Genomic DNA, 12700 nt, shown 5'->3' on the forward strand with positions numbered 1-12700 from the left:
AGAACACCTGGAGGCCTTGTTCATCGTGGCCGAGGACTTTAACAAAACTAAAGAGTGTACTGCCAAATTTCTACTAACACATCTCCTGTCCCAACAGGGGTGGCAATATTCTCGGCCACTGTTGCACAAATATCAAGGGTGCCTGTTATATTTTAAACTCCTGGTCACATGTTATATTACCTTGTGTAATATAGTATATTACTCTTTGAAGCAGCCGAGTTGAGAGATGAACAATAGTCTTCTTGTAAAGATGAACTAATCTATTGAGTAATATAAATAATATGCGAGTCCTTTGTACTTAATACTCAACTAGTAAAATAAATAAAATACAGTAAAGATAACTAACTAACTATACAATGTAATAATGAAATAACTTATAACTTCTCTTTCTCTAGCTAATCTATGTCTTGTCTGTTCACTCTCCTGAAGCGCACGCTCTCAGAAAGAGCGGGAAAGTCTTTCTTATACCATCTGATAGTGAGACATCTAGTGTTGAATTGACTGTACTAGTTTTATATACATTGCTCATGTATATTGATGTACAGATATCACTACATCCCCCTTTTTAAAAAATGTTCTTGCAAATATTAAAAGGAAATTGTACATATGAAATGCAGTGTATACAATGTACAGCAATCACTAGAATTATGAAAAAAGTTCACAAATTCAGACGCGTGGGTCTTCTCCTTGTCGATCTTCTTGACGTCAAAGGTGATGAAGAAGTTTTTACGTCTTTGTTGATCCTCAAATTTGAATGCATTTGCTGTTCAATTTCTTTTGAAATTGTTTGATTCAAATCAAGATTAGGAAAAATCTTCGTAGTATCTGTGACCTGAAGTAGATCCCTCCAATTTCTTCTCAGAATGTTTTCATCTGATGTTTTTATCAGATAAGATCTTTTTTTAATAAATATTTTTAATTGGGTTTTTGAACAAAGTATATTTACTGTTATGTACACAGGATAAGAAACATATATATATATATATAGATGAGAAGGGCACACCCAAACATACCAAAGAAAAGAAAATAATAAATAATTTTTTTAAATAAAATAGAATAACTGGTAGGGTATTGTACACCAGCTCAACAGCAGCAACTCTGTACACCTGGCAAAATTATTTATGAACACATAGGTAGGCGACTGTTTGTGTGGGGGAAGTGGGGACTGGGGAGGTAAATGTACATTCGGGTGCCGGAGAAACAATTACAGTGGGCAATACTCGAATGGGTTTGGTGTTGGTGTTGTCGCTTGCTTCTCCCGGACGGATCTCGCTGCCTTCTCGCACTCACCTCCGCTTCTGCCGTTCCTCCCGTCTTTCGTCTTTATTCTCCTCGTTCCCTGCTCCTGGAGATGCCAAGTTCGATACTGTATCCCGTGCCTCCCTTCCGGCTCTCGTTTCCCTGCCTCGCTCCCACTTCCCTGGTTCTCCTATCTTGTTCTCTGTCCCTTCCCTCTTCCCCCCCCCCCCCCCCCCCCCCCCCCCATCCCCACCGTGGTTCGCCTTTCTTTCCTCATAGCTTTAGCTGTTCCCCCACCCCACTCCCGGTCTATCTCTCCCTCTCAAGCTTTGGCTAATTTCCCCTGATTCTTGGCTACCTGGCTATTCTTCCGCTTGTTCGTTGGTCACAAACAGGTCCCGGAACAATTGCATGAATGGCTCCCACGTTCTGTGGAAGTCGTTGTCTGACCCTCAAATGGTGAATTTGATTATCTCCATTTGGAGAGATTCCGAGAGGTCGGCCAGCCAGTCGGCAGCTTTGGGCGGTGCTGCTGACCGCCAGCCAAACAGGATTCTATGGCGGGCGATCAGGGAGGCAAAGGCAAGGGCGCCTGCCCTCCTCCCCAGGAATAGATCTGGCTGGTCTGAAACCCCGAAGACTGTCACTTTCAGGCATGGCTCCACCCTCATCCCCACCACTTTGGACATTGCCTTGAAGAAGGCTGTCCAGTACCCTGCAAGTGGGGCAAGACCATAACATGTGGGCGTGGTTGGCCGGGCCTCCTTGGCACCGTTCACATCTATCCTCCACCTCCGGGAAGAACCTACTCATACGGGTTCTTGTTAAGTGGACTCTATGTACCACTTTCATCGCTCTCTTTGTGGGGCCGTGCCGTATTTTCTGTGGAGACGATCAACTCTCTCAACGGAGTCGGTCAGTACTCTGTGTGGAGTCGTTTTCAACCTTGTTGCCAATGCTATGATCATCATATCCAAATAACTTAGCTATGTCCAAGAAGTAATCATCTTCTTTGATTTTAGAGTTTTTATTGTGCTCTTTACATTTTATGCTGCAAACTGCTTGTTCCATGGTGTTGCAAAATTTATATTGAACTGTTTGTTGAAGTTCAGGCATTGTTGTGCCTTTCGAGGTAAAAATTCTTGAGTTTTGTTGTTTTAAAACTTTTTAACAATTTTCGGGCAGTTTCCCTTAAGTGGATGTGGTCTGAGTCTTCTGACGTTATGACACGCGTGCTGTGAAGCAACAGTGCTAACCGCTGTACTACCGCAAGCCCATTTACTAACCACTGGGCCACTGTGCCGCCTATTTTGTGAGGCTTGAGGAGTTGGGGGGAAAAATATGGACTGGGGCATGGGGAAGTATTTAGGTACCTACAGCTCCTTTGCCAGGAAGGAGGTTCAGAGCTTCCTGTTACAGCAGGCCCACGCGTTGTTGGAAGTGGTATTGACGGCAGGGGGAATAGAGAAGAGGGTGGTGTCAGTGATCTATGGGAGGATTTTGGGTGAAGGTAAGGTATTCTTGGACGGGATTAAAGCCAAGTGAGAGGAAGAGTTGAGGAGGGTTATGGTCTGTGGTGTAAAGTGCTCCGGAGGGTAAACGCCTCAACCTCCTGCGTGAGGTTGGGGCTGATACAGCTCAAGGTCATGTATAAGGCGCACCTCACGAGGGCTAGAATGAGCCGACTATTTTAGGGGGTGAAGGTTGTGTGTGAGCATTGTGGGAGGAGTCCCGGAACCATATTCATATGTTCTGCTCCTGTCCGAAGCTGGATATGTATTGGAGGGAGTTTTTAAGGTCATTTCGTGGGGAGCCAGGGCGTCTAGAACAGTGTTCTTCAAAGTCGGGGGCGCGACCCGCCGATGGGTCGTGAGTGGGTGTCGGGAGGGTCGCGGAGCCATTGTCCATGGTGCTCCTGATCGCGCAAATCCCCACGAAGCAGCCGGCTTTTCATAACGCAACAAAAAAATCAGCCGCATCGCACATGCGCGCACAATGATCAGCGCGCATGCGCATTACGCGAACATGTTTTTTAAAATTCAGCCTCATTGCGCGTGCGCGCCGATAATCGGGCACGCATGCTGCTGTTTTTTTAACCTGTTGCAGCTTTTTGTTTTACAAGTTCTGTAGTAGTTTTTATTCATTTATTCATTTATTTTATTCACTTACAAGTTCAGGAGGGGGGGTTTTTGATAACATTTTACAGGAAAAAAATGCAGAACCTTGGACAGATGGAGACTCCATACTTTCCGACACTGAAGGCTTCACCTTCATCCAACAGGTTCCATTGGAGGAGCGTGTACGAGGGCCAAAGGGACCCAAAACCATTTCCTCCATTTTTGTCAGCAGCAAACAAGGTAAGAGAAAATGGTGGGTCGCGAAGGTCGGCCGGCGTGGGTCGCGAAGGTCGGCCGGCGTGGGTCGCGAAGGTCGGCCGGCGTGGGTCGCGAAGGTTCGGCCGGCGTGGGTCGCGAAGGTCGGCCGGCGTGGGTCGCGAAGGTCGGCCGGCGTGGGTCGCGAAGGTCGGCCGGCGTGGGTCGCGAAGGTCGGCCGGCGTGGGTCGCGAAGGTCGGCCGGCGTGGGGTCGCGAAGGTCGGCCGGCGTGGGTCGCTAAGGTCAGCCGGCGTGGGTCGCGAAGGTCGGCTGGGTTGGGTCCCGAAGGTTGGCCGGTTGGTAAAAATGGGTCCCCGGAAAAAAAGTTTGAAGAACACTGGTCTAGAAACCATTTTCGGCCTGTCGGACTGGCCTGGGCTACAGGCAGGTGCGGCGACAAATTAAAGTTTTTTTCAACCAAAATTTTTACATAACCAAAAAATTAATGAAAAATATTTAACAAAACAAGTTGGCTGCTATTATTATACAAAACAAATGTACACATTATATCAACAGTTTCCCCCCCCCCTGAGCCCCCCCCCCCCCCAGGTTGCTGCTGCTGCTGACATTTTACCACTCGCCAAGAAAGTCAAGGGAAGGTTGCCACTGCCGGGAGAACCCCAACAAGGACCCTCTCAAGGCGAACTTTATTCGCTCCAGGCTGAGGAACCCAGCCATATCACTAACCCAGGTCTCCATGCTCGGGGGTTTTGAGTCCCTCCACATTAGCAAGATCCGTCTCCGGGCTACCAGGGAGGCAAAGGCCGAAACCTCGGCCTCTTTTGCTTCCTGCACTCCCGGATGCTCCGCCACCCCAAAGATCGCTATTGTTGGACTCGGCTTCATCCGCGTGTCCAAAATCCTGGACATGGCCCTCGCAAAACCCTGCCAGAATTCTTTAAGCACTGGGCATGCCCAAAACATATGGACATGGGGGCAGCACGGTGGCACAGTGTTAGCATTGCTGCATACGGCGCTGAGGACCCGGGTTCGAATCCTGGCCCTGGGTCCACTGTCCGTGTGGAGTTTGCACATTTCCCCGTGTCTGCGTGGGTTTCACCCCCCACAACCCAAAGATGTGCAGGGTAGGTAGATTGGCCACTCTAAATTGCTCCTTAATTGGAAAAAATAATTGGGTACTCTAAATTTAAGAAAAAAAAACATATGGACATGGTTCGTTGGACTCCCTGCACATCTCGCGCACCTGTCCTCTATCCCAATAAACTTGCTCATTCTCGCTGTCGTCATGTGAGCCCGGTGCACCACCTTAAACTGAATTAAACTGAACCTGGCACATGATGCGGACGAATTCACCCTTCCCAGGGCATCAGCCCACAGGCCCTCCTCTAGCACCTTGCCTAGCCCCTCCCTCCCAGCTCCTCCTCCCACTAGCCCTTCAGTTCCTCCACTGAGGCTTCCTCCGCCTCCTGCAGCTCCTGGTATATGTCCAACACCTTCCCCTCTCCTACCCAGATGCCACATACTACCCTGTCCTGTATCCTTCGAGGGGGTTGCCGCGGAAATGTCCCCACCTGTTTTTTGAGAAAGTCCCGGACCTGGAGGTATCTGAAAGCATTTCCCGGGGGCAGGCCGACCTTCTCCTCCAGCGCCTGCAAACTAGAGAAAGTCCCATCTATAAACAGGTCTCCCATCCTTCTAATGCCAGCCCTATACCAGCCTTGGAACCACCCCCAACCCCGTCTATCTTGCCCGGAGCAAATCTATGGTTGTTCCATATCGGGGTCCAAACTGAGGCCCCCCTCCTCCTTCCTGTACCGCCTCCACTGGCCCCAGACCCTCAGTGCCGCCGCCACCATCGGGCTTGTGGTGTATCGTGCCGGCGAGAACGGCAACGGTGCTGTTACTAGTGCCCCTAGGCTGGTGCCTTTGCATGACGCCGCCTCTAGCCGGCCCCACGCTGACCCCTCCTCCATTACTCATTTCCTAATCATGGCCATATTAGCCGCCCAATAGTAGCTACAGAAGTTCGGCAGTGCCAGCAAGCCCCCACCCCCCCCCCCCCCCCCCCCCCCCACCCCCACCCCGGTACGCTCCAAAAACAGTCTTTAGACCCGCGGGGTCTTGTTTGCCCACACAAACCCCATGATAATCCTGTTCACCGGATTGAAGAAGGATTTGGGGATGAAATGGGGAGGCACTGAAAGACGAACAGGAATCTGGGAACAACCGTCATCTTCACAGTCTGCACTCTTCCCGCCAGGGAAAGCGGGAGCATGTCCCACCTTTTAAAGTCCTCCCTCCATCTGCTCTAAAAGCCGAGATAAATTGAGCCTGTGTAGGGCATCCTAGTTCCTAGCCACCTGTATACCTAAGTAACGAAAGCTCCTCTCCACCATCTTGAGCGGGAGCTCCCCCAGTTTCTCCTCCTGACCCCTAGCGTGGATTACAAACAGCTCACTTTTCCCCACGTTCAACTTGTAACCCGAGAAGCTCCCAAAGTCCCCCAGGATCCACATGACCTCCCATCCCATCTTGTGGGTCCGAAATATACGATAGCAGGTCACCCGTGTCGAGAGAAACCCGGTGCTCCTCTCGCCCCACCTGACCCCCCCCCCCCCCCCCCCCCGAACCAGCCCCCTCCAGTTCCTCGAAGTCCTCAGCTCTATGGCCAACGGCTCAATTGCCAGGGCAAATAGTAACGGGGATAGGGGGCAACCCTGCCTCGTCCCTTGGTGCAACCTGAAATACTCCGACCTCAGCCGATTCGTGGACACCCTCGCTACAGGGGCCTGATATAGTACCTTGACCCACCCGATGAATCCCTCCCCGAATCCAACCTACCTAACACTTCCCACAGGTGCTCCCACTTCACCCTATCAAAGACCTTCTCCGCATCCATTGCAGCCACTACTTCTGCATCCCCTCCCTCTGAGAGCATCACAATAATATTCAGGAGCCTCCTCACATTTGTGTTCAGTTGCCTGCCCTTAACGAAACCCGTCTGGTCCTCCTTGATCACTCCCAGCACGCAGTCCTCTATTCTGGTAGCCATAATTTTTGCTAACAATTTGGCATCTACATTCAGGAGCGATATCGGCCTGTGGGACCCACAGTGAAGCGGATCCTTCTCCCTCTTCAAAATGAGCGAGATCAATGCCTGCGAGATTGTCGGGGGGGAGGGCTCCTCTCTCCTTTGTCTCGTTAAAGGTTCTTAGCAGGAGTGGGCTCAGTAGCTCCGGAACTTCTTATAAATTCTACAGGAAAGCCGTCTGGACACGGGGCCTTGCCATACTTGCCATTCCCTTAACTACCTCCTCCAACTCAATCGGAGCCCCCAGTCCCTCCACCCGCCCCCATCCTCGTCCACCCTTGGGAACCTCAATCGTCCCATAAATTGCTTCATCCCTTCCCCTCCCTCGGGGTTCTGACTCGAATAGCTTCCCATAAAACTCCTTGAAGACTTCATTGATCCTCTTATGGTCGCTACCGGAAGTCCATCATGCACTTTCAAGAATTGGATGCCATCCACCATGGGGGGGGGGGGGGTTATTTGTGGGGTTGAGCACATTAAGAACATAAGAACTAGGAGCAGGAGTAGGCCATCTGGCCCCTCGAGCCTGCTCCGCCATTCAATGAGATCATGGCTGATCTTTTGTTGACTCAGCTCCACTTTCCGGCCCGAACACCATAACCCATCCCTTATTCTTCAAAAAACTATCTATCTTTATCTTAAAGACATTTAATGAAGGAGCCTCAACTGCTTCACTGGGCAAGGAATTCCATAGATTCACAACCCTTTGGGTGAAGAAGTTCATCCTAAACTCAGTCCTAAATCTACTTCCCCTTATTTTGAGGCTATGTCCCCTAGTTCTGCTTTCACCCGCCAGTGGAAACAACCTGCCCGCATCTATCCTATCTATTCCCTTCATAATTTTAAATGTTTCTATAAGATCCCCCCTCATCCTCTAAATTCCAACGAGTACAGTCCCAGTTTACTCAACCTCTCCTCATAATCCAACCCCTTCAGCTCTGGGATTAACCTAGTGAATCTCCTCTACACACCCTCCGGTGCCAGTACGTCCTTTCTCAAGTAAGGAGACCAAAACTGAACACAATACTCCAGGTGTGGCCTCACTAACACCTTATACAATTGCAACATAACGTCCCTAGTCTTAAACTCGATCTCTCTAGCAATGAAGGACAAAATTCCATTTGCCTTCTTAATCACCTGTTGCACCTGCAAACCAACTTTCTGTGACTCATGGACTAGCACACCCAGGTCTCTGCACAGCGGCATGCTTTAATATTTTATCGTCTAAATAATAATCCCGTTTACTGTTCCTACCAAAATGGATAACCTCACATTTGTCAACATTGTATTCCAACTGCCAGACCCTAGCCCATTCACTTAACCTATCCAAATCCCTCTGCAGACTTCCAGTATCCTCTGCACTTTTCGCTTTACCACTCATCTTAGTGTCATCTGCAAACTTGGACACATTGCCCTTGGTCCCAAACTCCAAATCACCTATGTAAATTGTGAACAATTGTGGGTCCAACACGGATCTCTGAGGGACACCACTAGCTACTGATTGCCAACCAGAGAAACACCCATTAATCCCCACTCTTTGCTTTCTATTAATTTACCAATCCTCTATCCATGCTACTTTACCCTTAATGCCATGGCATCTTTATCTTATGCAGCAACCTTTTGTGTGGCACCTTGTCAAAGGCTTTCTGGAAATCCAGATATACCACATCCATTGGCTCCCCGTTATCTACTGCACTGGTAATGTCCTCAAAAAATTCCAGTAAATTAGTTAGGCACGACCTGCCCTTTATGAACCCATGCTACGTCTGCCCAATGGGACAATTTCTATCCAGATGTCTCGCTATTTCTTCCTTGTTGATAGATTACAGCATCTTCCCTACTACCGAAGTTAAGCTCACTGGCCTATAATTTCCTGCTCCGGGCAGCACGGTGGCCTAATGGTTAGCACAACCCCTCATGGCGCTGAGGTCCCAGGTTCCATCCCGGCTCTGGGTCACTGTCCTTGTGGAGTTTGCACATTCTCCCCGTGTCTGTGTGGGTTTCACCCCCACAACCCAAAAATGTGCAGAGTAGGTGGATTGGCCACGCTAAATTTCCCCTTAATTGGAAAAAATAATTGGGTAATCTAAATTTATTTTAAAAAAATAATAATTTCCTGCTCTCTGCCTACCTCCTTTTTAAACAGTGGTGTCACGTTTGCTAATTTCCAATCCACCGGGACCACCCCAGAGTCTAGTGAATTTTTGTAAATCATCACTAGGGCATCTGCAATTTCCCTAGCCATCTCTTTTAGCACTCTGGGATGCATTCCATCAGGGCCAGGAGACTTGTCTACTTTTAGCCCCATTAGTTTGCCCATCACTACCTCCTTAGTGATAACAATCCTCTCAAGGTCCTCACCTGTCATAGCCTCATTTCTATCAGTCACTGGCATGTTATTTGTGTCTTCCACTGTGAAGACCGCCCAAAAAACCTGTTCAGTTCCTCAGCCATTTCCTCATCTCCCATTATTAAAACTCCCTTCTCATCCTCTAAAGGACCAATATTAACCTTAGCCACTCTTTTTTGTTTTATATATTTGTAAAAAACTTTTACTGGCTGTTTTTATATTCTGAGCAAGTTTACGCTCATACTCTATCTTACTCTTCTTTATAGCTTTTTTAGTAGCTTTCTGTTGCCCCCTAAGATTTCCCAGTCCTCTAGTCTCCCACCAATCTTTGCCACTTTATATGCTTTTTCCTTCAATTTGATACACTCCCTTATTTCCTTAGATATCCACGGTCGTTTTTCCCTCTTTCTACCATCCTTCCTTTTTGTTGGTATAAACCTTTGCTGAGCACTGTGAAAAATCACTTGGAAGGTTCTCCACTGTTCCTCAACTGTTCCACCATAAAGTCTTTGCTCCCAGTCTACCTTAGCTAGTTCTTCTCTCATCCCATTGTAATCTCCTTTGTTTAAACACAAAACACTAGTATTTGATTTTACTTTCTCACCCTCCATCTGTATTTTAAATTCCACCATATTGTGATCGCTCCTTCCGAGAGGATCCCTAACTATGAGATCATGATCAATCCGGTCTCATTACACAGGACAAGATCTAGGACCGCTTGTTCCCTCGTAGGTTCCAATTACATACTGTTCTAGGAAACTATCGTGGATATATTCTATAAACTCCTCCTCAAGGTTGCCTTGACCGATCTGGTTAAACCAATCGACATGTAGATTAAAATCCCCCATGATAACTGCTGTACCTTTTTACATACATAGAATTTACAGTGCAGAAGGAGGCCATTCAGCCCTCCATCTTGGAAAGAGCACCCTACCCGAGGTCAACACCTCCACCTATCCCCATAACCCAGTAACCCCACCCAACACTAAGGCCAATTTGGGACACTAAGGGCATTTATCATGGCTAATCTACCTAACCTGCACATCTTTGGACTGTGGGAGGAAACCGGAGCACCCGGAGGAAACCCATGCACACAAGCGGTGGAGGATATGCAGACTCCGCACAGACAGTGACCAAGCCGGAATCGAACCTGGGACCCTGGAGCTGTGAAGCGATTGTGCTAATCACCGTGCTGCCCTTTCTACATGCATCAGTTATTTCTTTGTTTATTGCCCTGCCCCACCATAACATTACTATTGGTGGCCGATAGACTACTCCTATCAGTGACTTTTCGTCTTACTATTCCTGATTTCCACCCAAATGGGATTCACCCTTATCCTCCATATTACTATTGCCCCGCATGTCATCCTTAAATACAGAGGTACACAACCTCCCTTACCATCCACTCTGTCCTTCCGAATAGTTTGATACCCTCGGATATTAACTCCCATTTAACTATTTAACTAAATCATAGTAATTCACGATGATTTGTGCCATCAACTCATTTACTTTATTCCGAATACTACAAGCTTTCAGGTAAATTACACTTATGTTGATTTTTTACCTCTGTTTTGAATCTTAACATCTCTAGTTTTATTCCTTTTAGTATTACTGGCCTATTCACTGAGCTCCCCTCAGTCACTGTACCTTGTACTGTTGCCCTTTTTGATTTTTGACTATGTCTTCTCTGCCTTGCACTTTTCCCCTTACTTCCTTTTGCTTCTGTCCCTGTTTTACTACCTTCCAACTTCCTGCATCGGTTCCCATCCACCTGCCACATTAGTTTAAAGCTTCCATTGTTCATGGAATGACCGTTAATTTTCTTTTGGTCTTTTTATTTTGTTTTACTTGGAATTAATGGGTGATGTTTGGGTTTGTATATTGAAGGGGATGCTGTTTGGGGGATTGGGTCTGTATTGTTGGTTTTCTTTTGTTGTGCATTTGATGAAAATGTGGAAAATTAGAATAATTTTTTAAAAAATTTGAAATCTTTCCAAAGAGCCTCAGAAACTAGATCAATGTCCCATTAATGAAGATGATTCATGCCTCCAGAGCAAGATTAACATGGTGGCCCAAGGTTAAAAAACACCTTCTTCAGGCATGGTACCTTCAGTGAGAGATAAATGTATTTATTTTACATTAATATCAGTTTCAAATGTACTTAAATGTCAGTAGGGTTCTCTCACCTTTTTCATTTTGACGGACGTTGTTGATAACATGAGATTTCCCATGGTGCAAAACTCCTTTAATTTTGGGGTGGTGGCGAAGCTCAGGCCTCTGAGGAGCTCCTGGTGGCTTTGCTGTCAATCTGGCTGCAGTGGCTGCCTTTCCCTTCTCCTCCGCCAGAGGACGCAATCTGCAGACGGCTCTGCGGCCTCCTATCCAGCAGAGGGTGGCAGCACCAGCTGAGTGACATTGGCTTGGCCGCAACTTGTCTTGTTTCCTCATGACGCCGTTGTTGGCGGCAGCGGCTTCTGCCCTTTGACCCTTCCGTGTCCTTGATTCCACGCGCGGTGCCCGGATATTCCCGGAGAGCGGAGCCGGGAAGCGGGGGGATGGTGAGAGGCCCGGGGGTGTGTGTGGTGGTGTGAGAGAGATATATATATATATATATATATATGGGGGGGGGGGGGGGGAGAGAGATATATATGGGGGGAGGGGGAGAGAGAGATAGATATGGGGGGGGGGAGAGAGAGATAGATATAGGGGGGGGAGAGAGAGATATATGGGGGGGGGGAGAGAGAGATATATATGGGGGAGGGGGGAGAGAGATATATATGGGGGGGAGAGAGATATATATGGGGGGGGGGGAGAGAGATATATATGGGGGGGAGGTGGTAGAGATATATACTGGGGGGGGAGAAGAGAGAGAGTATATATGGGGTGAGAAGGGGGAGAGAGATATATATGGGGGGGGGAGAGAGAGATATATATGGGGGGGATAGAGTAGATATATATGGGGGGGGAGAGGAGAGATATATGATGGGGGGGGTGAGAGAGAGATATATATGGGGGGAGAGAGATATAATATGGGGGGGGAAGAGGGATATATATATGGGTGGGGAGAGAGAGAGATATATATGGGGGGGGAGAGACGAGGAGAATATATATGGGGGGGGAGAGAGAGATATATGGGGGGGGGAGAGAGAGAGATATATTGGGGGGGGAGAGATATATATGGGGGGGAGAGAGATATATATGGGGGGGGGGGAGAGAGAGATATATATGGGGGGTAGAGTAAAATAAATGGGGGGGGGAGAGAGAGATATATATATATGGGGGGGGAGAGAGATATATATGGGGGGGGAAGAGAGAGATATATATGGGGGGGAGAGAGATATATATATGGGGGGGAGAGAGAGATATATGGGGGGGGAGATATATATGGGGGAGAGATATATGGGGGGGGGAGAGAGAGATATATGGGGGGAGAGAGAGAGATATATATTGGGGGGGGAGAGAGATATGTGGGGGGGAGAGAGATATATGGGGGGGGAGAGAGATATATGGGGAGAAGAGATATTATGGGGGGGAGGAGAGATAGATATATATGGGGGGGAGAGAGAGATATATATATATATGGGGGGGGGGAGAGAGATACATATGGGGGGTGGAGAGAGATATATATGGGGGGGAGAGAGATATATATATGGGTAGGAGAGAGATATATATGGGGGGGGGAGAGA

The 12700-nt window shown here is 48.0% G+C and overlaps 1 protein-coding gene and 1 long non-coding RNA gene across 2 annotated transcripts in view; one reads left to right on the plus strand and one right to left on the minus strand.

Annotated features, from left to right (window-relative positions):
• Positions 1-11282, minus strand: part of LOC119979113 — a 64325-nt gene extending 53043 nt beyond the window's left edge. Inside the window, exon 1 of the long non-coding RNA XR_005463645.1 lies at positions 11201-11282. This is a non-coding gene — a long non-coding RNA (uncharacterized LOC119979113). The remainder of the gene's footprint in view (positions 1-11200) is intronic.
• Positions 11283-11432: 150 nt separating this feature from the next.
• pam16 (presequence translocase associated motor 16) overlaps positions 11433-12700 on the plus strand; it is a 7140-nt gene continuing 5872 nt past the window's right edge. Inside the window, exon 1 of the mRNA XM_038820671.1 lies at positions 11433-11572. Coding sequence (XP_038676599.1) covers positions 11570-11572 — 3 coding nt within the window. The 5' untranslated portion in view covers positions 11433-11569. The remainder of the gene's footprint in view (positions 11573-12700) is intronic.

The sequence above is a fragment of the Scyliorhinus canicula genome, chromosome 15 (assembly GCF_902713615.1).
Source record: "Scyliorhinus canicula chromosome 15, sScyCan1.1, whole genome shotgun sequence".
Taxonomy (NCBI): domain Eukaryota; kingdom Metazoa; phylum Chordata; class Chondrichthyes; order Carcharhiniformes; family Scyliorhinidae; genus Scyliorhinus; species Scyliorhinus canicula.